Source organism: Esox lucius, chromosome 3, assembly GCF_011004845.1.
Source record: "Esox lucius isolate fEsoLuc1 chromosome 3, fEsoLuc1.pri, whole genome shotgun sequence".
Taxonomy (NCBI): Eukaryota; Metazoa; Chordata; class Actinopteri; order Esociformes; family Esocidae; genus Esox; species Esox lucius.
The window spans coordinates 27362885-27390427 of record NC_047571.1 but is presented as its reverse complement, the minus strand read 5'-3'; the positions used below and the strand labels follow the sequence as shown (position 1 = coordinate 27390427).

Below are 27543 nucleotides of genomic sequence, written 5' to 3'. Positions count from 1 at the left end.
GTGATCCCTGCGAACACTGCTTAATAGGAGCGGTGCGGCCCTGTAAAAGTGCCGAAGCATTATCCCCCGGGTTAAAGGTTCCTGGGTGTTCTCCTTCGCGATCTACGTTTGCGTCTGGCCACATTCTGGGCCATGGACACAACCTTTAGTAGTATTAATATTTGTTTTTTAATAACTAGCTAGTAAAGCCAAGGACTGTTGGAGAAATTAGTATTGGCCGAATTGGTAAGTATTCGCTTTTAAACTCATTTTCGAAAGGATGTAACGTTAGCGACATGACAGACTAGCTATGGATCCAGCTAGCTCATATAGCTGGTAAACCCGAGAACTGTCATGAGAAAGCTGTCATGTAACATTGTGTGCTTGCTAGCTACAAAAACATTGTGGCAATATCTTTCTAGATTGGCGTTTTGATGTAACACGTTCGTTTTATTGGTGATACAGTGTAGCAAATCACAGTGTTGTTGCTGATATGAAGCTAAACTACCTACAGCTAGTTATTGTATGACCCCTTGATGAGAACAAAGATACCCGGCGGTAGCTAGCAATGTCGTACGTTACATTATTTTCCCCTTCCCTGTATTCTTTTTCCTATTCTGGCTTCCAACATGGCAGGTGTTTTGAATGGGCGAAATTTGAGTTCAAATTCTTTAACTTTAACGTTAAGAATGGTTTATGAATGGGAGAAGAAATGATTGACTCCGATTAGGCAGTAGTCATTCCAAATATAACTGTCCAAGCCTGGGGATGTGCTCTGTGTGTGGATGACAAAAAGGTTTTCAACTATCACTTCCTGCTTTTCCAGACACCGAAGTGATACTTATTTGTAGCTCCTATACTACGCAGTCCATTTTCTAATTACAATTCCCTAGCCTGCCCATAATTTTCCTCTGCAGATCTAAGACTAATTTGCTACTTTGCCGTAACAAACAAAAGTTAACACACCGTCAGCTCCTTCTGGACCTTCCGTGTGAAATTGTAAAAGCCGAACTAAGAGCTGATGGGCCGTAGGTCTGTTTTGACAGTTTGCACTGAGCATGTCTGTTGGTTTGTACAGCACCTTTGTTCGCATGTCTTTCGTGATAGCAAGCACCAGTTTCCTGAAGGGCCGTGTCCACCCTGATAGCCCTCCTGCACAATTTATAAAGGTGTCTTTAGGCCAACCCTCTACACAGTGGCCAGGTTAATTACTTGGTTTTTACTGTCACTAAACACAGCGCCTAAGGTGTCATGCACTCCCATAACATCCAACTATACCAACGGTTGGAATGTGGGACATTCCTTATGTCTCTGCTGACTTCCGCACCCTGAATACCACTTCTGAAATTACATTCATGATTGTCACAATGATTAAGACGGACATAATCAGTATAAGGTGGACAGATTTTAATGTATACATTTTTTTATCTCACTGTATTTATTTTGAATGTTTAAACCTCAGGTTTCAGAATCTGGTTGAGGCTCGTTGGCCGGTGAATGCATAGAGTGAAGAAGGTAAAACTTGGAGATAAAACAGAAGGTTACTGGAAAAGGTATGGCGTCGTCTCATCGGACTACCAGTGTGTGTGTGTGCAGACAGGAGTGCCAATTTCAACCAACGAAATGTGTGTGTGTGTGTGTGTGTGTATGTGGGTGCATGCTTGTTTACCTACTAAAGTGTTATTGTTCGTGTTGTCTCTTCCTGTTGTTATTGTTCGTGTTGTCTCTTCCTGTTGTTATTGTTCGTGTCGTCTCTTCCTGTGGTTATTGTTCGTGTTGTCTCACTCTAAGCTCTTTAGAAGTGAACATGACGGCGGTGGACGCGCTAACAGACAGCACAGAGGTGGTGGAGATGGAGGATGTCCCGTCTCAGTTCTATGTGGAGAAGCACTCCTGGGATGGCCTGCGTGACATCATTCATAGCAGCAGGAAGTACTCAGGAATGATCGCCAACAAAGCGCCTCACGACTTCCAATTTGTGCAGAAAAACGATGAGTCAGGCCCCCACTCCCATCGACTTTACTACCTCGGTGAGCCAAGGCCATCTGCTTCTGGCAGTGGTCACTTGGGTTTGCTCAGTGCCTCACTGGCTCCTTTTTCGTATGTTTTGACACCGTTGTGAGTTGAACCTTTGGTCACATGTTTTCACCTCTTCCACCTTTCTTCATCCATTAGGAATGTCTTACGGAAGTAGAGAGAACTCACTGCTTTACTCTGAAATCCCCAAGAAGATCCGTAAAGAGGCCCTCTTGGTGTTGTCCTGGAAACAAATGCTGGATCACTTCCAGGTGATTATCTCATAATTTGTGCTTCATTGTAACCTAATGACATCCACACCTGGCAGCGATGACATTTTACTGAATCTTTTAGACAAGGGAATCTTAATGAAATGGTTGTGAGTATGAATGAAATTCACTGCTGATCCTCCTTGCAGTGTAATCGTAAAGTAGAACAACGTGCACCGACAATGATTCCAAAACTTTCAGTCGCGGAAAGCATTGATTAAATAAAGGTTTAATCATGAAATAATCCTGATAACATCAAAATTCCCTTTCCTTGGGTTCCAGGCCACTCCACACCAGGGGGCCTATTCACGGGAAGAGGAGCTCCTCAGGGAGCGTAAACGTCTGGGAGCATTTGGGATCACCTCCTATGACTATCATGCCCAGACCGGCCTGTTCCTCTTCCAGGCCAGCAACAGCCTCTTCTACTGTCAGGACGGGGGAAACAACGGCTTCATTGTGAGTCTCATATATAAAGACTTTAGCACGTCAGCAGTTGTCCCTATGCGCGTCTAAATAACTTGTATGATCCCTTAATACTCACACGGGAAATTAGTTTCGCTGAGCTTTACCCTCTCCATCCCTTACTTCACTGAGTTGGTCCATTGGTATCAGTTAATGCATTCTAGGACCTGGGTTAGCTGCGTGTTGGGTGAATGCAGTGGTTCTCAAGCTTTTTGCCCGGGGGTCCGCGATTGTGTCTACGAAACGGGTCAAGCGTGCAGCGCAGAAATAAGTAGCCTTGGTAGTCTTAAGTTGTCATGACATAAGTAGGTCTGGTAGCTTTGTTGTCGTAACCGATACATGGATTGTAATTGAGTCTAATACGCAATGACATGCTGCTGGTGTCCTCGTGCTAGTGGGAGCTGATGTGCTCTGCAAGCAACCCGGGTGTGGTAGACGGCGTACGCTGGGCGGCGGCACAGCTTTGGTTCCAAATCGCTGTCCGTGAGACGGGCATGAAAATGGGCCTTGATTCGGCCCTGCGGTGAAGGTGTGCTCGCATATGTAAGTTGATCCAAAGAGGGACAGTGTTTTTGCAGATGGGATGTAGGTGCCGTCTGGGAATGGTTTTCCATAACTCGTGTGTGGAACTGGATACTTGAGAGGCATTGATTTTCCCACGTTTGCTTGTAGATGATGCTTTTTATTCAGGGCATGTTGAAGTTTCAGCTGAGAACTTTATCTTCTGCATGGGGTAAAATGGGTTAGTGGATATGTTTGAACAGAGTTGACCATTTTCTCAAGCGTATCCATCACTCTTGTTTCGGTGTCTGCTAATGTGCAGCACAGTACTAGCTGGTGCAGTGAAACGTTAACCAATAAGGGCAGTCCTTCAGCATTTCAAAGACAAGTCCTTTGTGTTTACTAGTCATCACCAGGGCATTGTCCGGGGTGACAGAGACCATGGATGATGCCGGTACGTTCATGTCTACGCAGACTTGAATAATCGCCCTGTAAACGGCTTTGGTCCAGGTCCGATCATGGAGTGATCTCAGTGGCAGTATGTATGTTTATTTCATCCTCTGCTTCTGGATGTTTTTCTCCCCTGGCTACGAGCTTGTCGGTTTTGTCTTAAGCAATTCACTGGCAAGCAGCACAGGACACTGTCCCCCCCCCCCAGATCATGGATGATTGGCAGGTTCGAGTAGGCAGTGACGGGACCTGTATTTCTTATTTAAATTATACCTTAACTGAACAAAGAAATTCAAAGAGCAATTGCACGTAGTACTCGTTTTGGTTCACTATGGCTAAACCCGTTGCACCATTTCGAGCACCCACTCCCTCTCTCGACCGTAAGCAAGTGTATGTACCCGCCCTTCGGATCTATTCGGTATCAGACAGTCTTGCCTATGCTAGTTATTATGAGCTTGCGGGGCCACAACATCTGTTGTGGAGGGCCGAATGTGGCTCGGGGGCCACAGGTTGAGACCCACTGGATTAACACATACTGACCAGCATGTTGGTTTGCATACTTAAAACATCTCAGCTAAAACATCGGTCTACTGCTGAATCTGTCTTTTTATTATTTCTCATTGTGTTTCAATGGCGGCAGTTGTTGGTTAACTATCTGTTCCACAGAGTTTAATGTCACCATTTGAAGGATTTGTATGCGTGCTGCACAGTCACTGATCCCACAACAATGAATGACTGTCACTGAATGTTACCTGTCTATGGGGCTATACTAGCAACAAAAATTTAAATGGAAGGTGAAAACAAGCCATTCCTTCCCACAAGTCGAGGCCGTCCCTGTTTTCCGGTCCGTTCCGTTCTGTTTGGTACCTAAGGAGTATGACCCTGTACACTGAGTGTCTGTTTTCTGGTCAAAAAGCAGTCTGCCCCCATGAAGCCGGTGGAGATTAAGACACAGTGCTCAGGGACCCGCATGGACCCCAAGATCGCCCCAGGAGAGCCCAACTTTATCGCCTTCATCAACAACAACGACTTGTGGCTGGCAAACATCCAGTCTGGGGAGGAGAGGAGACTCACGTTCTGTCATAAAGGTCAGAGGGCTCAGTGACTAGGAAACACTTGTGTACTGTTGTGACAGGGGGAAAAAAGTGAGCAGTTTAGCTGGCCGGGCGCTTTTGTTGCACAGGGTTTTCCCTGTGCTGTGTTGTTGATGTGGTATTGGTTGACAAGACGCGACGCCTTTCTCTTGGCCCAGGTCTGGATAATGTGAAGGAGGACCCCAAGTCTGCGGGCGTGGCCACCTTTGTGATCCAGGAGGAGTTTGACCGTTTTACTGGCTACTGGTGGAGTCCGTCTGCGATGCAGGGTGAGCTCAGGAATCCGTCATTTCATCCTCACGACCGGATCAGGATCCATTTTCCCCCCGCTTGTTTTCTAGGCAAATGCAGTGCTCTCTGTAAGCGTTGGGAACGAAAATAATTCCCCATTTTGATTTCTCGTTTGACTTGTAAGGGTGTCAAAGGTATTGGGACGATTGACTTGACAGGGTTGGTTAGGTGTGTTTTGTCATAAGAGTTTTTAGTCTTTATTCTAGGCTTTGTGTGTGCATTTGGAGTGAGCTATTTTTGTTTGTCGACATTAGGACCAAAGAGGTGTCAAGGAAGCAAATATGGAAGCTAGAAAATCAGTCCAAAAAACCTGAAACAGCCAAAACCTCAGGGTTGAACCTCATTCGAAAGTACGGCCAGTAATGTCATTTTTGCCTGGTTAGAGAAGGAAGACCTCTACAGTTAAAACCAAACAACTGTCCGACAGATTAGGAACACTCTCCAGAAGGCAGTTGTTGACTGGCTGAGTTAATCTCCAGATTTAAATCCAATTGAATATGCAAGTTGCTTAATTGAGCAAAAACACTTCAAAATAAAGACCCGGTGGAGGCTTCTGTACAGGCCTGGCAGAGCCTCAACAGATACCCGTCCTCTAGTTCTAATGAGTCAGAGCCCTGGACGTTATTGCGTCAAAGGACACTTGATGAAGGAAAACAGGGGATATCCTAAAACATTTGATGCCCTGAAGTATTTCTAAAGGGTGAAGACATTCTCACTGTGTTCTGAACACCAAGAGTTTATGTCCCACGTCCTAACCTGCCCTCCTCCCCTGGTAGACTCTGACGAGGGGAAGACACTTCATCTGCTGTATGAAGAGGTGGACGAGACGGAGGTAGAGATCATCCACGTTCCCTCTCCGGCCCTGGAAGAGCGGAAAGCCGATGCCTACAGATACCCCCGCACAGGTCAGTCCCCCTGGGTCACGGGTCAGTCCCCCTGGGTCACGGGTCAGTCCCCCTGGGTCACGGGTCAGTCCCCCTGGGTCAAGGGTCAGTCCCCCTGGGGCACGGGTCAGTCCCCCTGGGGCACGGGTTAACGTCCCTGATCTTTTCCATCCACTTGTATTGTGTCTCTGCTGACTTATTCTCTTTTTCTAGGCAGTAAAAATCCCAGAACCACACTGAAACTGGCCGAGATTAAAACAGACAACCAAGGCAAAGTAAGCTGCAGCTACATCACTGTTTTATTCTCGTTTGTCTCTGCTAACTGTCGTGTGTTTGTGTCTCTGCTAACTGTCGTGTCTTTGTCTCTGTTGATTGGGTCGTGTCTTTGTCTCTGTTGACTGGGTCGTGTGTTTGTCTCTGTTGACTGGGTCGTGTGTTTGTGTCACTGCTAACTGTCATTTGTTTGTGTCTCTGTTGTCTTTGTCGTGTGTTTGAGTCTCTTCTCACTGTGTCGTGTCTTTGTGTCTGTGCTCACTGTGACGTGTGTTTGTGTCTCTGACTGTGACCTGGGTTTGTGTCTCGGTTGACTGTGTCGTGTGTTTATGAGGATACTAATCCTGTGTGTTTTTGTGGTTTGTGTCCAGATCATTAGCATTCAAGACAAGGAGCTGGTTCTTCCCTTCACCTCCCTGTTCCCTGGGACAGAGTACATCGCCCGGGCAGGATGGACAAGTGACGGCAAATAGTGAGTGTTAAGGTGTAGTTTCCCTGTGAGCCACAGGGGGGTGGTCTGGCATACATTATGCCTGGGCAAAGGGAGAGTTATGCCAGACTGCAGACAGCGTAGTTCATTAAGGTCAGTTCATTAAGTCAATCAGGTCAGTTCTCTTAGACCATCTTGTGGAAGAATGATTTTCCATACAAGAAAATTGTATGTAAAAGAGAATCGTTGTGATGAAAGATCAAGCTTAGTTGTCAGCATATGAACCAGTCAGCAAGGATCTGGCACTGTAGGGGATCCAGTCAGTCAGTCTGTGGTTGGGCACCAGGGATCTGGTACTGTATCAGGTCCAGTCAGTCAGTCTCTGGTTGGGCACCAGGGATCTGGTACTGTATCAGGTCCAGTCAGTCAGTCTGTGGTTGGGCACCAGGGATCTGGTACTGTATCAGGTCCAGTCAGTCAGTCTCTGGTTGGGCACCAGGGATCTGGTACTGTATCAGGTCCAGTCAGTCAGTCTCTGGTTGGGCACCAGGGATCTGGTACTGTATCAGGTCCAGTCAGTCAGTCTCTGGTTGGGCACCAGGGATCTGGTACTGTATCAGGTCCAGTCAGTCAGTCTGTGGTTGGGCACCAGGGATCTGGTACTGTATCAGGTCCAGTCAGTCAGTCTCTGGTTGGGCACCAGGGATCTGGTACTGTATCAGGTCCAGTCAGTCAGTCTCTGGTTGGGCACCAGGGATCTGGTACTGTATCAGGTCCAGTCAGTCAGTCTCTGGTTGGGCACCAGGGATCTGGTACTGTATCAGGTCCAGTCAGTCAGTCTCTGGTTGGGCACCAGGGATCTGGTACTGTATCAGGTCCAGTCAGTCAGTCTCTGGTTGGGCACCAGGGATCTGGTACTGTATCAGGTCCAGTCAGTCAGCGCGTGTTTGTCTCCCCAGTGGTTGGGCCGTGCTGCTGGACCGCAGTCAGAGGAGGCTCCAGCTGGTCCTGCTGCCCCCGGCCCTCTTCATCGCCGTCACAGAGGACCCGGCCCAGAGGCAGGAGAGCCTGGAGGCCGTGGCCCACGACGTCCACCCATACATCGTCTACGAGGAGACCACCAACGTCTGGATCAACGTAAGGAAGCCGTGATGGCTACGCCCGGGCCCGGGGGACAGGGGAGGACAGTGTGGTGTGGTGGACAGTGGGTAAAGGTTAGGGAAAAGATGCCATCACTCCCCTTTGGAACCAGGGGCTTTCCGGGGCTACTGCAGTATGTTTGCTATGAGAATAATACCAATTAGGTGGAATTTCAACCAGGGTTAACAGCCTTACTCAAGTGAGCGATTGACAGCTGACATGCTGTAACCACTCGGCCAGGCCACCAGATATGCGGATGTTATTACTGTATGTAGAATGAACTGTGACACTCTAGATTCGGCTATCAGTTCCCTTCCTGCAGTAGGTCTGATGCATCCTGGGAACTGCTCTAGTGACTAGTTGACTGCGTGTACACTTTGATTTTGACTCTCACACACACACACACACACACACACTGTGTTTTTTGCACTATAGGATGGTGTCACGTCAAATTAACACCTTTTTTTTAAATTTTATTTTATATTCTTTCCCGTCCACAGGTCCATGATATTTTCTATCCGTTTGTTCAGACATCTGAGGACGAGTTTACTTTCATATGGGTGAATGAATCCAAAACAGGCTTCAGCCACCTGTACAAAATCACATCGGCCCTGCAGCGCGGCAGTTACCACTGGTCTGGGGACTACAAGCACTCCGAGGGTAGGACGTTGCCACGAGTTACCTAGGCTGAGTTCCATAATGGTGTTTGCTCTCTTGCCAGTTCTGTTGCTGTCATTGTTCTGTCTGGTTTGACGCCAGTAACCGGTCTGGACATCAGGCCAGCGTCTGTCCTCCTGGGAGCTAATCAGAGATCAGCACGTGCGTGTCGTTCAGTGATTTGAGAGATCTTTGTAGGCCATTTTGCTCTAATGCTCCTGGAACGACTGGTGGTGTGAGTCGCTGTAACAGAGCCCAGTCAAAGAAGTGTCTCTGATCTTCACGGCCTCTCTTTTCATTCATAGGAGACTTTAAGTGTGTAATCAAAGAGGAGTTGCCTCTGACCAGTGGAGAGTGGGAGGTGTTGGCCAGGCATGGCTCCAAGGTAGGAGAATCAGTCGCACTGGCATTTATAGCAGGCCTTCTCAAAGGCTTTTTGGAGTCTGAAGTCTTACCTGTGTGTGTCTCTCTCTCTCTCTCTCTCACTCAACCACCGTCTCTGTCCGCTGTGCAGATCTGGGTGAACGAGGCATCCAAGCTGGTGTACTTCCAGGGTACTAGAGACACTCCTCTGGAGCACCACCTGTACGTAGTCAGTCACGAGTGCCCAGGAGACGTCGTCAGACTCACCAAGCCTGGCTTCTCGCACAGCTGCTCCATAAGCAAGGTGTGGAGTCACTTGACTAAAACATTTGAGGAACTGAAATAATAATGCTATACAAAATTGTAATGGGACCTTGGAGACTTGCTCGTTAAAATAACACAACTAAGACAACTTTCACAAAAACATGTTCACATGCCGACTTGCCCTCTCATCGTCTAGGAAATTCCCACTTCTTCATGCCTGCCTTCTGACCTGTAGCCGAGATGTATTACCATAGTCACAGAATACATCCTCATCGTCTGTCCTCTCCTCCTCTTCCTCTGTCTTGGCCTCCTCTTCTGTCATATCCTCATAATCTGTCCGGCCCTCTTCCTCCGCCCTGCCCTGTCCTGTCCTCCTCTTCCTCACTTGGCCTTCTCTTCTACAATATGCTCATACACTATCTTCCTCTGTTCTCTCCACCTCTTCATCTTCCTGCCTCCTCCTCTTCCTCTCTTGTTTACCGTAACCCCCCCCCCTCTCTCTTGCTCCCCTGCAGAACTTTGACATGTTTGTCAGCCACTACAGTAACGTGAGCACCCCCCCCTGTGTCCATGTCTACAAGCTGGCCGGCTCTGAGGGAGACCCTCTCCATATGGTGCCTGAGTTCTGGGCCAGCATGATGGAGGCCCCAGGTAGGGACACCAGGACAGTTTAGGCCCCATTCCAATATGTTGTACAGTAATCATTTCTACGTTCTATCGAATGAGGCACTAGGGGCTGTGGTACTGGCCATTATAAATTGAGTGGTTAGAATCCTGGAGACTGATTGGCTCGTAGCTTTGGTATATGTAAGCAGTATGTCGCAAGGGGCAGCTATATATGGCTAATATAGCACGGCTAAGGGCTGTCTTCAGACACGACAGTATGTTAATAACATAGTCATGTTATGGTTTGTTATGCTGACTTTCAACCTGTTAGCATTCAGGGCTCATATCACCCAGTGTACAATCTGTTATAATCTGTGGGTACGTATGATTACGATCTGTTATAATCTGTGGGTACGTATGATTACGATCTGTTATAATCTGTTATAATCTGTGGGTACGTATGATTACGATCTGTTATAATCTGTGGGTACGTATGATTACGATCTGTTATAATCTGTTATAATCTGTGGGTATTGTATGATTACAATTGTCCCCTCCGTCACTGAAGCGATCGCCAGAGAGGGTGCGCGTAGTTGGTTCCCGGTGACACAGTTACACCGATCCAGTTGTACAAGATCGGTAGTTATTCCATAGATGTGAGGAGGAATGCGGTGAACCCAGGCTTAGAAACGAACGAACACTGTGACATCGTCATGCTTTGGTTTCAGACTATTTCGTTGCTACTAACGCGACTATTCGCCAGCTGTCATGTTGCTTTGGAAGGGAACTTTCTTATGACATTATTTCGGTGAGGTCATTGGTCAGGGTGTTTCCTACTGACCGTTGCTTCAGAAAGGCACGCCTAACTTAACCCAGAGCTTAAGTCATCACGCCACATTCTGGTGTGAGACTTTGTGTATTGTTCATTTTGCATAATTAGATTAGATTCATATTGGCTGTGTTTAAGTCTGAGCAAATGTCAAGGCCTGCTATCTTGGTATTTAAGTAACCCTTACTACATCAAGCCAGTGGCATCACCAAGATTTCTGTTCATTATGCTAGCTTGTGGTCTTTAGATTTAAGCTTATGGTTTGATCATAGCTTGTTTGTTGTGTGTGGATAGTGGCAAGGCAGTCATGTGATAATATTATAGTTATGTGAGCAGTTCAATGTGTGTTCATGTTCTGTTCAGAAGGCATCTTTGCGTGTATTTCAGGTTGCCCAGGGGACTACAAATCTCCTGAGATCTTTGACTTCCCGGGAAAGTCAGGCTTCCAGCTGTATGGGATGGTCTACAAGCCACACAACCTCCAGCCGGGCAGGAAGCATCCCACTGTTCTCTTCGTCTATGGCGGCCCGCAGGTTTGTGGCCTCTGTCCAGACCCTGTTTAACAGGTAGATCTGCAAGCGCCAAGTTGGGTCCAGGTTAAGGTGTCAGGGCCTGAAATGGAACCAGTCCTTCACGGCACGCTAGCGGCAGTCAGAATGAATACTGTCCAGTCCAACGCTGGAAACCGCCGGGATGTTTTTAACCCTTACAGCACCGCGTCGTGCAGTGGGCTGAGGGCCCCCCGTAGGGCCCAGTACCGCTGTGCTTCGCTCGGTTTGACTCAGGGCTGTGTCCGTCCGCAGGTCCAGTTAGTGAACAACTCGTTCAAGGGCATGAAGTACCTGCGCCTCAACACCCTGGCGTCTCTGGGATACGCCGTGGTGGTCATCGATGGGAGGGGCTCCTGTCAGAGGGGCCTGGAGTTCGAGGGGGCTCTAAAAAACAAAATGGTAGGACCGGTCGTAAGGTGACGATCTTTTCCTGTACGAGCACACTGTCCACGTTTCACCCGGACTCGGTGACCTTTCACCCGGCGCTAACGCCCCCAAACCCCCCGCCCTCTCTGCGTCCCCAGGGCCAGGTGGAGATCGAGGACCAGGTGGAGGGGCTGCAGTACGTGTCGGAGAGGTTCAACTTTGTGGACCTGAGTCGCGTGGCCATCCACGGCTGGTCCTACGGAGGTTTCCTCTCTCTCATGGGCCTCATTCAGAGGCCCAACGTCTTCAAGGTGAGACCCACGGACCCGGTAGAACAAACACTTGGGTCTGTAGGTACAGTGTGTGTGTGTGTGTGTGTGTATGCAATGCGAAGCTATCGATGCAGAGATTGCTATGTATGTGCAGGCTCTTTAACCAACGGACACCTTCCCCTCAGAGTCGGAGAACTGCTGCTCAGTTGTCATAGTAAAACCATGGAAACAAGCCGTAAGCACAACACAACAGAGTTATAGCAATGTTTTTGTTCAGGATGGGTTAGCACACAACATCTCAGACCAGCGAAAACACAGACAGCCGGTCAGGAGTGATTTTAATGAACTGCTGGGAGACAGAGTCGGGCAGCGTGTGTTGGCTGTCTCGTGCAACATCAAAATGTGCATTCCTTCATAATGTACTTTTGGATTGTTCTTTGAAATTTGGCGATGAGCCTACAGCTGTTCAGAAACAAAAGACGGAGGGCATTTCATTGTTGAAAGCTAGTCAAACACCACAATTCTGTGTGGGTGTAGTCTTCCCCTTTGGCCTCTTGGTGTCACTGTTCGCTCACACGTCATTTTGCAACACAGTCGCCACGGTAAGCTTCGCTCACATGGCCCATCCTTACTTCTCTACACAGCTCAGAGGCAGAAGCATAACACACAAACAGGACCTTTGTCCTGTATATTATTCCTTGACTGAAATATGACTGGGATTGAAGCACGGCAGCGACCAGACGGTGATAAACAAATCACTGCGTGCCGTCGTCTTCAGAAATGCTGCTAATGTGGGAAATAAGCAATTAATGCGATCCAAAGTGAGAAGGCGTTGAAATGTGTAAATCCACTGTGAGAACGTGTCTGTGCGTGTCCCGGTGGCGGCTGCTGTGGGAGGGGACAGGGGCCTACTGATATGTAATAACTTGCAAAGAAAACTGCTGTTGTTCATTTCAGGTGGCCATAGCTGGTGCTCCGGTGACCGTGTGGATGGCGTATGACACGGGCTACACAGAGCGCTACATGGACACGCCGGAGAACAACCAGCAGGGCTATGAGGAAGGCTCTGTGGCCCTGCATGTGGACAAGCTGCCCAGCGAGTTAGTGCCGCACTGTTCCACTGCACCCTGAACTTACTTCACCAAGTTCAGCCCGGTTTTGTCCCCAAATCCATGATATCCGATTGTTTAGTCGCGACCTTGTCTGAGTGCCACGGCACCCTCGGCGATCCCGGCGAAAGGGCCCACGAGCATGTTGAATGTGCCGCGGTAACATGCGCTGGCAAGCTGCGATGCTTTTCGTCATGCAGCACGCCGACCCGGTAGTCAGCTGAATCTGTTTGAGGAAACACTGATTGACTAACACTGATTGATTCTGATCTGTTTTCTCATTAACACCTACCTGGTGTACCAGCTCTAAAGTAGTCCCTGATTAGAGGGTTAAAATGAAAGTTGGTGTGAAACAGGTCTTGGGGTCCAGTGTTGAGTTTGAGGATCATAGGAGAACAATTGTAAAGATATAAAAGAGGAATAAAATAAATGTAATAGCTTACATATAGGGTATGCCAAGTGCATAATGGAATACAAATTTGAGAGTCCATTTTATAATTTTCATTTTGTTAGTTATTTTTGGACAAACTGGAATGGGTTTTGAGCAAAACATGACTTATTTTAGTTTTTGGTGTTTGTAAATTTAAGGGCAGATTGGCTGTTGTTATTATTCTTTACCATAAATATTTCCACCTGGACACATCATAGTGTGGTACTAAAATATTTTATTTAGTTTCATGTGGTTTTTATGTTAGTTTCCAACCCTTTGAAACCTTGTCTTTGTTCTTCCAGGCCAAACCGCTTGCTGATTTTACACGGATTCCTCGACGAGAATGTGCACTTTTTCCACACCAACTTCCTAGTGTCACAAATAATCCGTGCTGGGAAGCCATATCAACTACAGGTGGCCATTTTGTCTTTTTCCAACATTGTCTTATAAACGTTTGTGCAACAAGGCTATGTTAGGGGAACGTAAGCTATTTCAACATTGTCTTATAAACTTTTATGCAACAAGGCTATGTTAGGGGAATGTAAGCTGCTTTTAAGCATGCAGCCCAATTCTTATCTTGTCTCCAGTAATTGCTCTAATCAACCACGTAAAACATTTCTCCCTAGAGCCGATTTGATCAATCAAAAGGCCAGTTGGTGCCTGTTCAAACACAAAGGGATGGCGTTGTCTTCTGGTTGTCAACGTAACATTTTGACAGTGCAATAACACAGCGTCGCTGTCAGTGGACAGCTTTGCCTTAAACACAATGTTGGAAGGTGTCAGCTGGCCTCCTACTGTACATTGGTGCATGAACACTTTCCACCAATATACTGTGTGTTCCCGTGAAGATTAAACCTTGTCATTGAACAGTACAAGTACAGTACAACGAAATGCAGTTGGCATCTAACCACAAGTGGAAACAGAGGGCAGAAAAAGTATTAAGTATATGTTTATAACAAGTGGAATGTGCAGATGTGCAATGAAAGCAAATGCAGTGCAAATAGCAATACTTAATGTGCAGTTAAGGCAAATAGAGGAGGACAGAATGTAAAGTATTAGGTTTAGTGAATGTTAGGAGTGGGATAATAGTGGTCGTAGTCCAAATGGCAAATTTCCTTAAATGCCATTTTAGATGTGCAAACGAGGCAAATAAAGGAGTAATGTAGTAGGGCAGCATGAGCAACCGGGATGCAGAGATGGCAGCACTAAAGTCCCTGAGGTAGACGTTTGTGTAACCACTGTAAACAAATAAATGTAAAGAAGCAAGCACAATGGCAGTTCTAAATGTACAAGGTGCATGTGCCACTGAAATGCAGGGATAGAAGCGGTGACACGTACCTACAACAACTGAAGAACGTCCATTATCGGGCTTGCAATGCAGTGTCAGATCATGGCCACTTTAGAGAGCGACAGCACTGCTATACTCTCCGTCATTTAATGTCGACGTGGACCCATAAGGCATCCCCTGTGAAGCCAGTGGATCTTAGACACAGCAATGTCTTTGATTAGCAACACTGGAGTCTGTGAAAACAAGCCAGCAGGACAGAAAAGTGTGTCACCATGTCATCACAGAACTCCTTGGACCCAGTGGGTTACTGGGAATGTATTGCTTGTTTTTTTTTTTTTTTATAGAACATTGTGGATTGTATGTAGCTGTGTCCTTTTGTACATTGAATCAGAGACCGGTGAGACTGACCTTCCTCTGTTGTTTTGTACATTGAATCAGAGACAGGAGAGACTGACCTTCCTCTGTTGTTTGGTACATTGAATCAGAGACCGGAGAGACTGACCTTCCTCTGTTGTTTTGTACATTGAATCAGAGACAGGAGAGACTGACGTTCCTCTGTTGTTTTGTACATTGAATCAGAGACCGGAGAGACTGACGTTCCTCTGTTGTTTTGTACATTGAATCAGAGACCGGAGAGACTGACGTTCCTCTGTTGTTTTGCACATTGAATCAGAGACCGGAGAGACTGACGTTCCTCTGTTGGTTTGCACATTGAATGAGAAACCGGTGAGACTGACGTTCCTCTGTTGGTTTGCACATTGAATCAGAGACAGGAGAGACTGAAGTTCCTCTGTTGGTTTGTACATTGAATCAGAGACAGGAGAGACTGACGTTCCTCTGTTGTTTTGCACATTGAATCAGAGACCGGAGAGACTGACGTTCCTCTGTTGGTTTGCACATTGAATCAGAGACAGGAGAGACTGACGTTCCTCTGTTGGTTTGTACATTGAATCAGAGACAGGAGAGACTGACGTTCCTCTGTTGGTTTGTACATTGAATCAGAGACAGGAGAGACTGACGTTCCTCTGTTGTTTTGCACATTGAATCAGAGACCGGAGAGACTGACGTTCCTCTGTTGGTTTGCACATTGAATGAGAAACCGGTGAGACTGACGTTCCTCTGTTGGTTTGCACATTGAATCAGAGACAGGAGAGACTGAAGTTCCTCTGTTGGTTTGTACATTGAATCAGAGACAGGAGAGACTGACGTTCCTCTGTTGGTTTGTACATTGAATCAGAGACAGGAGAGACTGACGTTCCTCTGTTGTTTTGCACATTGAATCAGAGACCGGAGAGACTGACGTTCCTCTGTTGGTTTGCACATTGAATGAGAAACCGGTGAGACTGACGTTCCTCTGTTGGTTTGCACATTGAATCAGAGACAGGAGAGACTGAAGTTCCTCTGTTGGTTTGTACATTGAATCAGAGACAGGAGAGACTGACGTTCCTCTGTTGGTTTGTACATTGAATCAGAGACAGGAGAGACTGACGTTCCTCTGTTGGTTTGTACATTGAATCAGAGACAGGAGAGACTGACGTTCCTCTGTTGGTTTGTACATTGAATCAGAGACAGGAGAGACTGACGTTCCTCTGTTGGTTTGTACATTGAATCAGAAACCGGTGAGACTGACGTTCCTCTGTTGGTTTGCACATTGAATCAGAGACAGGAGAGACTGACGTTCCTCTGTTGTTTTGTACATTGAATCAGAAACCGGAGAGACTGACGTTCCTCTGTTGGTTTGTACATTGAATCAGAGACAGGAGAGACTGACGTTCCTCTGTTGGTTTGTACATTGAATCAGAGACAGGAGAGACTGACGTTCCTCTGTTGGTTTGTACATTGAATCAGAAACCGGTGAGACTGACGTTCCTCTGTTGGTTTGCACATTGAATCAGAGACAGGAGAGACTGACGTTCCTCTGTTGTTTTGTACATTGAATCAGAAACCGGTGAGACTGACGTTCCTCTGTTGGTTTGCAGGTGTATCCCAACGAGCGACACAGTATTCGCTGCCCAGAGTCAGGAGAGCACTACGAGATCATGCTGCTGCACTTTCTACAACAATACCTCTGAAATCGTCTCGAAGATCACCCCCCCCCCACCCCGTAACGGACCCATGACACCCCACTCAACACGTTCAGAGGCCTGAGACTCTGTAGCTACACCCACCCACCCACCCTCCATTTTACCACGAACTGGAGATCACACTTAATTATACCTCCACCCACCCTCTCTGTCTCTCTCTCTGTCTCTCTCTCTCTCTCTCTCTCTCTCTGCCTCTCTTTCACTCGCTCTTTATCGCTTCCATTCTGTCACCCCCACATTAGGGATGTTCCGAGGCAGTTTTCTGGTTTCACCCTTGGGGGGCTGTGGAATAAAAGGACTGTCACCATCTGACTCTCTACGTTATCTGGAGGCTTTGCCACAAATCGCTCACCTTTCATCCCTTTTCTCCGGAACCATGTTTGTTTTGCCAAATGTTTTGCTCTCTTTTTTTTTTTTTTCCTCCATTTTATTCATTTAAGACAGTGGTAGGAGTGTTTTTTTTCCTCAAACATGAAATGGAATATATATAAACACCCACAAAGACACACCAACACTCTTGACACTGACAGGAAGACATAGCTGTAATACTTACTATGCGTTTGAACCTTGAATGTGTTGTAATGGCTAGAGGAAGAAACCCTGCCCTGCTTGCGATCATTAACTATTTTAAGTGTGTATTGTTAAAAGAAAATATTTTTATGGATTCTTATTCTTTTATAATGAGTGTCTAATGAAGTCGCTCATTGACATAATAAAGTCATTTTCGCGCCCTTTTCTCTCCTCACGTTACATGGCTCAAGGTTTTGGCTTGCCTTCTGGAAACGTACAATATTTGCCAAAGTACTGGTATTTTCTTTTTTACTGCAATAATGACGCGAGTATGAGCAGCCGAGTCTTAAACCGCTTTGTACCACCTGAATAAAATTTATACATGATGATGAATAAATGTATGATGAAATCTATCTTTAATGCTATAATTTATCACAGAACACTGTGAACATAGGTGGAGAAAAATATGGATCCGTAGATATGGATAGAAAATTACAAACCAGAATGTTGAGAGACTGTACCAATGTCTCACTGCACCCAGATAACGAGCTCAGCAACATGGTCAAAAGAACTGCAGTTCAGTGTTCAAAACATGGTGAATACGCTCCGGGCTCTTCGTGTTTCAGTTCATGTCTTTGATATTCCTCTTTGACCCTCCTGGTTTATTTCAGGGAGGGGGAGACGTCACGTCGCCCCTTTAGACCACTAAGTGTCTTTAATGGCAGGTGCAGTGGTTTCACAAGGAATCCTCCCGGGGGAAGGGTTGCCATGGCTCCCAGTGATTGATGTAAGTGTTCTGTAGACAGGTTTGCCATGAGCAGGGGTCCTTGGGTGTGATTGATGTTACAGATGCCTGGATATTAGGCTATAAAGGCTCTGCTGTCAGTGGGCCCTGCAGCGGAAAGCTTAGTAGCCATTTTGAGCACATTTTACCCTTGCACCCTTTTACATGGAGATCAATAATTGTACCTTTTAATGGGCAAAACGCAACATTTGATTCAGCATCCAGTGTGTCTGAATATCTTTGGTGTCTCTTTTGGTCCCTGAGTGTAGGGAATTGTCCAAAGTCATAATGACAGCCTAAGTGCCACAGAAATGTAAGGACCAATTGACCAGAATCACACAGGAAAGGATTGGATAAGGAAACCCCAACTGAGCATCTGATAGAGGTCAATCACTAAAATCTAGCACACTGGGTGTAGCTTTCTGTCCCTCTCCCTCTCAGGAATGTGCTTTAAAGCACATTAGCATTAAGCCTGACACTCGACCAGATTTCTTGGTGTGATACATTGAACCTGACGGAAGGAAGCCACTGGACACACAGTAGCTCGCAGTTATGTGACTTCTAATTCTGTGGAATACAAAATATCCATGTGCGTGGACGTGGTGCCCACAAGACACGGTACGGCCGGGCATTCAACCACTGTTGTCAACACGCGCCCGCTTATAGGAACGTTCTGGGCTTCTCTTAGGTATTCCATCTAAATTTCACGACGGCCGGAATGTCTGGTGGATCAGTGAAATTTGATTCTTAATTACTGTGGTGGGGGAAATGCTAAATGCCATCCAAGAGCAAGGGCGTGTGCTGCAACTCAATTTTAACGGCTGCGTGGCTTCAGTAGCCTACTGCCAGATTGATAGAACGCAGAATGATCTCAGCGGAGACAAACACCCCGCATTGACTTGGTAGTAGTCATGTTGAAATTCAACGTCACCAGCTAATTATTCAGTCAGTACAACTACTGTAGCTGAAAAACCCATAAATCAGATTTTTTTGCCAACAGCAAACGCTCCACTCCGCTTGTTCAGACACAGGACATATTTATATCAATGCTATGTTCGTGCGGAGACATTGAGAACCATCTGCCACCACTGGATGTCAGGGAACCGGGAACCGTTATTGAGTCAGAATCCCAAGTTTTTGCTGTGGGGAGCAGGGCAAGCTTAAGCACAGCCAAGACATTCCGCTCCATCGCTGGCAGCTGGGGAATGACACGGCAAGACGTGGTTAACCCTCTGTGTGCCAACTGGACAAAATATTGGCCTGTCTCTCTATCCATCTTCTAATGAAGTATCACGGTGACCTGCCTTGTGCTGGATGTAGGTTCTAAAGTAAGGCAACTGCGTTCATAGCAGAGTTGACTGCCATGTTCATTTGAACATTTTTGAGGGTTGCTAGTTTGTTCATTTTAAAATGTTGATTTCTTGATTTAATACTCCAATCTGTTCTTTGGCTCACTGCTGGATTTCATTTCCAAAAGGATTTGTGTGTATATATGAGACCACACAGCAAGTATTTTACTTTAAATAAGTTTTATTGGCTAGTTAATGCCAAAGGTTAGATTAATTTCTCTTAAAAAAAACAACAGCAATTTCACAACTGGAAAACATGACAGACAATATAAATTACATACAAGCAATAGCAGAAATATATAACGATTCTTTACAGCTTTTAAATAAAATGGGGGGGAAAGAAGTCATCAACAAGAACTCTAGATAAAGTTACAGTAAAGGTTCTGAAGAGACAGTCGACATTCATTCATCGTACACTATATACAGAAATTGATGACCGGTCATTTAAAGAGCAGTCAATATGACTGAAGGACAAACATCTCCACGACAAACGGAGCCCCAGAGGGATAATACTTTGATTCAAAATAAAAATGTCATGAAAGTTGAGATGTAGACTATGAAACCACTATTTGGTTGAAAAATACTTCACACACTTTGTTCCATTATGTACTGTAGTTCTAGTTTAGTGATAATGTCTACTCATAATGCCTTTGGATTGCTAATGCCATTAATGTGTAAAACAACAATTTACCATTTGGTCCATATAATTTGATTCAGAAACTCTAGTGTTGCCCAACTTAAACAACTAATGTAGATAGGCTGGTGTTGATGCTGGGTTAACTATGTTCTAGCTAGAAATCACTGTTCAACTTCTGAGTCCTAGCATTCAGAAACCTGTCTGTCATATATGGGTCTTAACATGCGGAAAATGCCTTTACTTTTTACTTTTTTCTTTTAACACACAAAAACATGTCAGAACTGGCCTAAATCTGTTCCTTTGATTTAATCTGAGAGGCCCATCGCTGGTTTCAACAGTGATTAAGAGAACACATCAGAACTGTGGTAAAACCACAGCATTAACTTTCCACTGTTAGATAAACATGCACTCATAATCTTACACAGACATTTCTGCATTGTTCGGTTGTGCTTCTAGCTAAGGAGGCTTGAAGACTTTCGAAACAGAGCTCTTGGAAACATGGAGCCCATTCAAGTATGAGTTTGTTTGGCGATAACAATGGCCTTGGCTCTGCTGTGAGTCTCACTGGCTGAGGCCTACACTAAAGTGGGCGGTTCACCCAACTCCACGGCCAACCACCTCGAACAGTTGTTTCAGTTCAGGAAGAGAAAACTCTTGATCCTGCCGTCCAACCCTCTACAACTTGTTCTCGATGGCAGCTGGGGCGATCATCATCGTGGTGGTCTTCAGGGGATAGTAGCGGCCACGCCACGTCTTCCAGAAGACACCTTGTTTCCTCTGGTGTCTCTGCTTGGGAGGAGGGCTCATGAAGTAGCGGCCGTTCAGGTTGGAGTGTCCACAGTTGCTGAACCACCAGCCGCCTGGTAAAGACAGAAAACACTTGGGTTAGACCGGAATTGGTGCAACATTGCAAAAGAGATTTTTGTAGGGGTGAGGGGGATAAAACTTACACTGTGAGGTATAACACAGCCAAATAGTAATTAATACAATACAAATGACAGAACTTACCAGAAAGGTGTTTGGCACAGTTGGTGTCACTCTTCCTGTCGTTGTCTCGGTCTCGGGTGGAGAAGGGGACGCCAGCGTCCTCGGTGGCCAGGGCACTCTGCAGGTTGCCAGGGGAGGTCTCCTTGATGTGGAGGGCATAGCGGCTCTCCTCCCCGTCCATCCGGATGGGGTACTGTATTGTCTCGGTGTCTTCCCTCCAATCGGAGAACTTGACCTTGAGGATGTAGTCCGTGTCTTTGACCACGGCGTGCATCTTCTCGAGACCAAGCCAGAACTCACCTGGAAAGAGATCAAACACGGGTTAAAACCGGATCACTGGTAGTAATAAGACGCGCAGGGCCTTTATACCTGTGTCCAGCTATCTCAGTGTCTTTGTTAATTTACAAAATCTGTTCGTAAAAAAAGGCTAGTAATCGCTTAATCGAATTTAAAAGGAATAGAACACCCCACTTTAGGTGCCACTTCTGGCACCTAAAGCCACCAGTGGCATTAAAGCTGGAGATTAGATGGTTGTTTGTGCCAACCCTGCCCTATCCTGAGCCCCCTGATCCCATGATCTTGACATCTACAATCTGTATTGGGGTTGGCATCGGCCCTCGTTGCACGAAACTGAACTGACGGGAAGTGTTCTACACTGATGGTGCCGTCCGTACCTCGGGGGGGGGGGGGGGCTCCAAGAAGAATTACCCGAGATGAGAAAGGACAACACAGGATATATTTACCATTCAGGCTGCCAAAGCCACTCCGGTAGGCCTGCCACAACTGGTCAAAATCAACCGAGCCATCCTGGCGCCTCTGGATCACGGTCCAACCACCTTCTGTGGAGAGGGAAGAAGGGACGGTGTGGGGATTAGTGCTGACCGCGAGTGATTTCCCACAGCCAACCCTCACACACACGTGTATAGAAATAGTGTTGTGTTCATAAACTAAACTGTGGGGTGTGTTTATACAGTGACCCCGCCCAGATACAGTCCTTCGACTTACTATTTAGTGAATGGTTGTCGGGCTAGTAGCCCAGTGGTTAGTTGAGCCCAGTGGAAAGAGCAAGGGGGCGCAAAGGACAAGAACCTGGCTGATTCTACTCACCGGCTGTCATTTCACAGAAGACCTCAAAGGATTGGGAGTTTAACGGCCGAATGGTGTAAACTCCGCTGGTCGTCTCGCCTCTGAGGAACAGCTCGTGGCAGTCTGAGGCCATCTCTGAAAAAACACAAGACGGTTAACACAAACAGCTACTCCACACTTCTGATCTCAGACAGTATCAAAACACATTGTTAAAGTCTGTGTCCAATTGATGCTTTAAATCAATGTATTAAACCTTTTTTTGTATTCATTTCTTCTTCCAAATGAATACATTTATGCATTAAAAACTGCTTAAAACAATGGGTATGAAAAGCCTTTGGCCTGACCTCTTCATTGGCAAGGAGGTCTAATGAATAAATTGCTCACTCTTAACTTTAATGGTTAATATTAACACACGATTGAATGTTCTGTTTTCTCGAGTGCCTTGAACTTCAAACTGTTAGGTCAACCAACAACCAGCATGGAACTTGTATGTGAATTATGGTGCAAAAGTCCACTCTGCCCCAACCAACTCCACTTGTTTTCATACATCTTTCTCTTTAAAACTAGGTCAGATGTTAAGCAACCAGGAGTATGCATGTTTTCCCTCATTATGAATCACCGTTGTTGGCTTAGCCGCTGTAGCCCTGCAAATGCTATATGTTGGTAAATAATGGGGTGTTATCGCAAAGTGGGTTTATCAGCGGGCTTGAAAACCCGGCAAAGATAAATAGTCATGCTGTTCCCTAATCTGACCTGTCCTAAGAGGGACTAAACATGACCTTTCTCCCAGTTCCCAAGCACACGTCCACCCCTCAGCTGCAGGGCCTATTGATTACAGTCTCCTCGAACCCACCACCCTCAACCCCCCTCCCGCTCCTCCTCACGGACACAAAAGCCAGCCGGTGACGTAGGAATGCATGTCCGCCGCATGCACAGGGAATGCTCTGAGAGTGCTGGGAGCGTGCTGCCACAGCTTGTCAGTACACTGGAATGCATGTCCGCCGCATGCACAGGGCATGTTCGTAGAGTTGCACTACGCGGAGGGTTCCCTGTAGCACCCCGGCTGCCGCGCGGTATAGAATAAAGACTGCACAGCTGCGTTAGCGGTTGTCCGGTGTCGCACATGCTGGGGATCACCCTTAGTGTTTTTACAATACATGTCCGTGTTTATATGACTTGGGAGATACGGCGCTCACTTTGTCTCCGGCAAACGGCCAAACTACGATCAACGATTTTAATTGAGTTCAGTCAGTCAAATGTTTTTGGTTGCTGTTTGTTTTCAGTTGGTAACATGAGCTCGGTCTATGGCACAACAGTGCGTCATTGTTCTGGAATATCCTTTTCACGAACGCTGTTCTCTGCATTTGTATCACACTTGTATTAATCTATGGCCAGAGATGCGGGGGATCTACAGGGAAGGCGGAGGGGAGAAGGGGGACGTCTCACTTCTCTGACAAATCTGGGGGAAAGGTTGGACATTCTACAAAAGGATATACAACTGTTTGTTCTACGTGAATGGGGTAAAAACAGGAGGGGCTTCATTCAAGGGGGTGGGGGGTGGGGGGGTGTCAGTATCTCTCAAACAAAGGATGTGTGTACAAAGTTCACCAGGCAAAATGAGACATCTCCACTTTCTGGCTATCCTTCTTGACTTTTCTGGCAATGACCCAAAAGACTTAATCTGAGGAACATAGCATGCTAGATTTTAAAAATCACCCTCCTTCTCCGCCCTAGTTCCATCAGATTTGTGAATAATCCCTCTGTTCTGTGGCTCTGTGTGACCCAGAGTTAACACTGTCCAATACTGCTGAACTCTCCCCGCATTGAAACCCAGCCAGAAAACTTGTTTCTTTTACAGAATTCCTGAAATCCTGCTGATGTCAGAAACTGTGAGAAGACTCATTATGGTCTGCTAGATGACTGCATGGCTATGGGTTCACCTTTCACCTACTTCCCTTCGTGTCAAAAAACACTATTTAGATATAAACGTGAGTGATGTTGCTTGTAATTGAGGGAGTGGTTTTTTGTCAAAATAGAAAATAAAAACAATGGTAAAACAATTTCACTTTATTTTTCGATCAACTCGGAGTAAGTCAATTACATCTGACCAACATCTATAAAGTGGTATGTTTTGCGTGGGTAAGATTCAGAATCAAATAATGAATTACATTTGCTGTTAAGGCCACATGATTATTTCTTATGTTCTGTACAGGTCTGCTGATTAATTAATATCGGTCTATATGCATTTTTTTGGGGTAACCCCCCTCTGAGGAAAAAACGGGAACGTGCCATGAGTTACTCATATTGTTCCATTGCCACTAACCCCGGAACTAGTGTCTGAACTTTTCCCCAGTTGGTCATGATCCAACTAGAAACAGCTTCACTGAATACCTACGTTATGAGTAGGTCAGTGTAGTACATTTTCAATGGGAACAGATGTGAACATCATTATCACTCGACGCACAATGATGTTTAACTCCTTGTTTTAACTGTGACAATATATTTTTTGTGAACACATTTTTAATTATTTATAAATACAGGTAATGAACATTTGATTAATTGGGGAGTTCGTTAATTGGTCACCTTTTCCTTCAACTTTGGGCAGATGTACGCGGACAATTAATTATCTTGATAATTACAGTAAACCCCTTGCGTCATTTAAGGACAACTCCATTTAAAGTTGATGTTTTAAGCATCTTACTGTCGTTAAGCAGATGGCATGGGAGGTCAGTCTTTGTCTGGGCGTCTTAAAAGTAAATTGAATCAACGGATTTGATACGAAGTTTGGCTTTACTTACCGATGGGTGAGTCGCGCTGCTCAATACTGCTATTTTGAACGGCCTCTTCTGGTTTACGCCTGAATGCTGGTCTCTCTTTTGTCAACTGAATCTGAGTGAACGAAAACATTTTAAAATGAGCCAATGTCATACAAAAAATTCAGGATAATGGTAACTCTACTACAATCAACATGGGTAATGGATTCACTTCAGCAGTATTATACCTGGTGTTGCAAGGTTCTGATGCGCAGGGATTGCTTGTCAAGCTTTTCTTGCTGGAGTCGGATTCTGTCGACTAGGTCATCAATACGTTTATTCTGAGCTTCCAACATCCACTGAAAGAAAATGTACTACGTGTTAGTCGTTCTAAAGTGTCGTCAATTTAAGTAGTTTGTTTTTTATAATGCAGCCGACCACAAAACTATTAAGTCACAGTTTTACCTTTGTTGATTATAAGGCTATCCCGTGTGCTTAGTGTTTCCTACTTTTAATAGTTAATAGGGCATTGGGTAAAACATTGCAGTCTACTCGAGTAAATTCCCACTTACTGGCCGTCTTTCCAGACCAGTGGTTTGATTACATAATTGCGCGTTTTTTTACGTCTCACCAAAACAGAAAATTTGAAAACAGGAAATTACGTTTCTAATTTCAGTTCCGAAACATCCATTCACAATCCATAAATTAAGCACAACATGATCCTTGATCTGTGCCATGTTCTAAATATATCACACATAGAAATGATTAACACACAATGCGTGCAGTTCCTTTGTTTGGCAACGGTTTGCTCTGCACGTACTGCACGCTCCCCAGCGTAATGCAAGGTAGTCAGAACTGGCGGCCTGACAGGCTTTCAGTCATTTTGAGTCAGTGGAAGTAATCCCAGACCAACTGTCCTCGTCTATCATTGTTCTTCACCTCCAGTAGTTCCTCAGAACCTTGGCATTAGTAGCAAATAGTTAAATGTTTATGCATGGCTGATGTAGAAGGCATAAAAGTCTATTGAGCATGAATTCATTTCAGCCAATTCATTTATTTAAAGTTGTGCTATGTCATATCACCCCAGTGAAAGAAAACCCTAGGCTGCTTTCTGCAAAAAGCATTCTGGGTTAATATCCTACAGTTGGAACAAACACAAATGAAGAGACACTGGCAGCGATCATCTAAACGGAGACCCGAATCAATCGGCTCGAGTGCTGTCAGTCTTATATTTATAATGAATAATATGTGTGTGTGTACACACAACGTAGCCATTATATACGGAGGTTCTCTGTCCTCCGCCTGCTTCCTCCACTGCCTCCCTTCTCTCACATGAAGTGTACTACAGAAAGACCACGGGGCACCGCCAGGTAGAGTCACAGACCCCTGCTGAATCTCACCTGAATAATGTGCGCGTCACTGAAGTTGGCTGTGTTGCCGGTGCTCATGTCGGGCAGCCCCTCTCCCTGCAGCATGCCGTCCACCTTCTCCTCCAGCTTGTTCATCCTCTCATCCACCCTCCTCCTCTCCTGCAGCATCTTCTCTGTTTTCTCCCTCAGCTCCGCTGTCACGTTGAGCACTCTGACCTCCCGGTCCTCAAGCCCCTGGGCCCTGGCCTTCAGCACTTCGCCCTCCCCCTGCAGCCTCAGGCTCTCCTTGCCCATGTCTGCCACGGTAACATTGAAGGCCTTCAGCTTGGCGTTGATGTCCCTCACCTGGCCCTTGGTCTTGTCCACGTGCTCCTTGAGTCCCTGGCCCAGCTGGAGGAGTCCGTGGGCGATGACGTTCACATCGTCCCACGCCGCGTACTGCACCCTCTTCTCCTTGCCGCCTCTCCTCTCGAAGGGGTTGCCGGTGGCCACCAGAACGGCCAGACTCAGAGTCACGGTCGTGAGGGTTGTCTTCATTGTTTTGCACGCTGTTCCTCTTGCTTTGCCCTTTGGCTCTTGTTCTTTGATTGGATTTATTGCCAGGTAGTTTGCTGAAGCGTGCAAAGTTTGTGCACCCTTCTCTTTTCACTTTGTTCCTAGAGCCCAAGCTCCTATACCTCTCTGTTGCAAGCTCTTCAGTTTTATACTTTCGGAGCCCTTCAACTCCAGCAAGCTGGCTGATCTGATTGGCTGTCTAGCAGAGGGGAAGGTGGAGGGGGTGCTGCTCTCTGGTTTCTCTTCGCTCAGTTAACTCTTTTATATCTAGAGGTGTGGGAGTGGTGAACATGATGTAACAATGAAGCCAGTATCCACCCCTTCCACTTCTACACTAAACGAAGAGATTTCAGACAATCTTTTTATATGACAGCCTGTAATAAAATAACACTGGAAAGTGCTTCAGACACTGACCACTTATGTGAGAACGAACAGACCTACATGAAAATACTATTATTGTGTTGTTATACTCTGCTAATCACTGTAGTGCTTTTGGAATGAATGCTATTCTAGGCCAATGTACCGCAGTACTCAAAAATACTATACTGAAATACTATAGTATTCTTTATAGTAAATGTATTCAGTATTACTTTGATAAACCTAATGATGTAACAAAATAATGCTTATTTGTCACTCAGAGAAATGATAGGAAAGCCATGTAGGCTAATGTCTTCTGTTATTTTCTAGGTGAGTAAGGTTCATAAACTGTGACTGTAACATAATATGACAGTAGTAACACATTACCGTAAAATTAAAAAAGTGGAATGTGTTTGTTTACATTTATGTTTAACAAACACATCAACATGTTACATAGCACATTAATGTGCCTGGCTAATCATTTACCAGTGTGTGTCATTTGTGTAAATTAACATTGTCTGGTGTCCTCCATCAAGAAAAATAACTG

The 27543-nt window shown here is 45.8% G+C and overlaps 2 protein-coding genes across 4 annotated transcripts; one reads left to right on the top strand and one right to left on the bottom strand.

Moving 5' to 3' along the window:
- The first annotated feature begins 70 nt into the window (after positions 1 to 70).
- Positions 71 to 17342, top strand: dpp9 (dipeptidyl-peptidase 9). 3 transcript variants are annotated; one of them, XM_013132275.4, is made up of 21 exons: positions 71 to 225; positions 1442 to 1532; positions 1771 to 2009; positions 2155 to 2267; positions 2547 to 2720; positions 4597 to 4765; positions 4930 to 5040; positions 5839 to 5967; positions 6160 to 6221; positions 6591 to 6691; positions 7609 to 7786; positions 8290 to 8449; positions 8752 to 8831; positions 8961 to 9113; positions 9589 to 9724; positions 10896 to 11041; positions 11312 to 11458; positions 11584 to 11736; positions 12655 to 12797; positions 13539 to 13650; positions 16504 to 17342. In XM_013132275.4, the coding sequence occupies exons 2-21, from the start codon at positions 1477 to 1479 to the stop codon at positions 16594 to 16596; spliced, it is 2655 nt and encodes an 884-aa protein (XP_012987729.2). In that variant the 5' UTR covers positions 71 to 225; positions 1442 to 1476; the 3' UTR covers positions 16597 to 17342. The 3 variants fall into 3 exon arrangements, with proteins under 3 accessions (XP_012987729.2, XP_012987726.2, XP_019900916.2); XM_013132272.4 differs by having other exon boundaries at positions 4594 to 4765; XM_020045357.3 differs by lacking the exon at positions 71 to 225 and having other exon boundaries at positions 1779 to 2009; positions 4594 to 4765.
- Positions 17343 to 19442: 2100 nt separating this feature from the next.
- angptl4 (angiopoietin-like 4) lies at positions 19443 to 26860 on the bottom strand. The gene is made up of 7 exons (XM_010894144.2): positions 26115 to 26860; positions 24963 to 25073; positions 24760 to 24850; positions 21983 to 22096; positions 21619 to 21714; positions 20897 to 21175; positions 19443 to 20748 (listed from the first exon to the last, which is right to left on the bottom strand). The coding sequence occupies exons 1-7, from the start codon at positions 26619 to 26621 to the stop codon at positions 20564 to 20566; spliced, it is 1383 nt and encodes a 460-aa protein (XP_010892446.1). The 5' UTR covers positions 26622 to 26860; the 3' UTR covers positions 19443 to 20563.
- Positions 26861 to 27543: the final 683 nt, after the last annotated feature.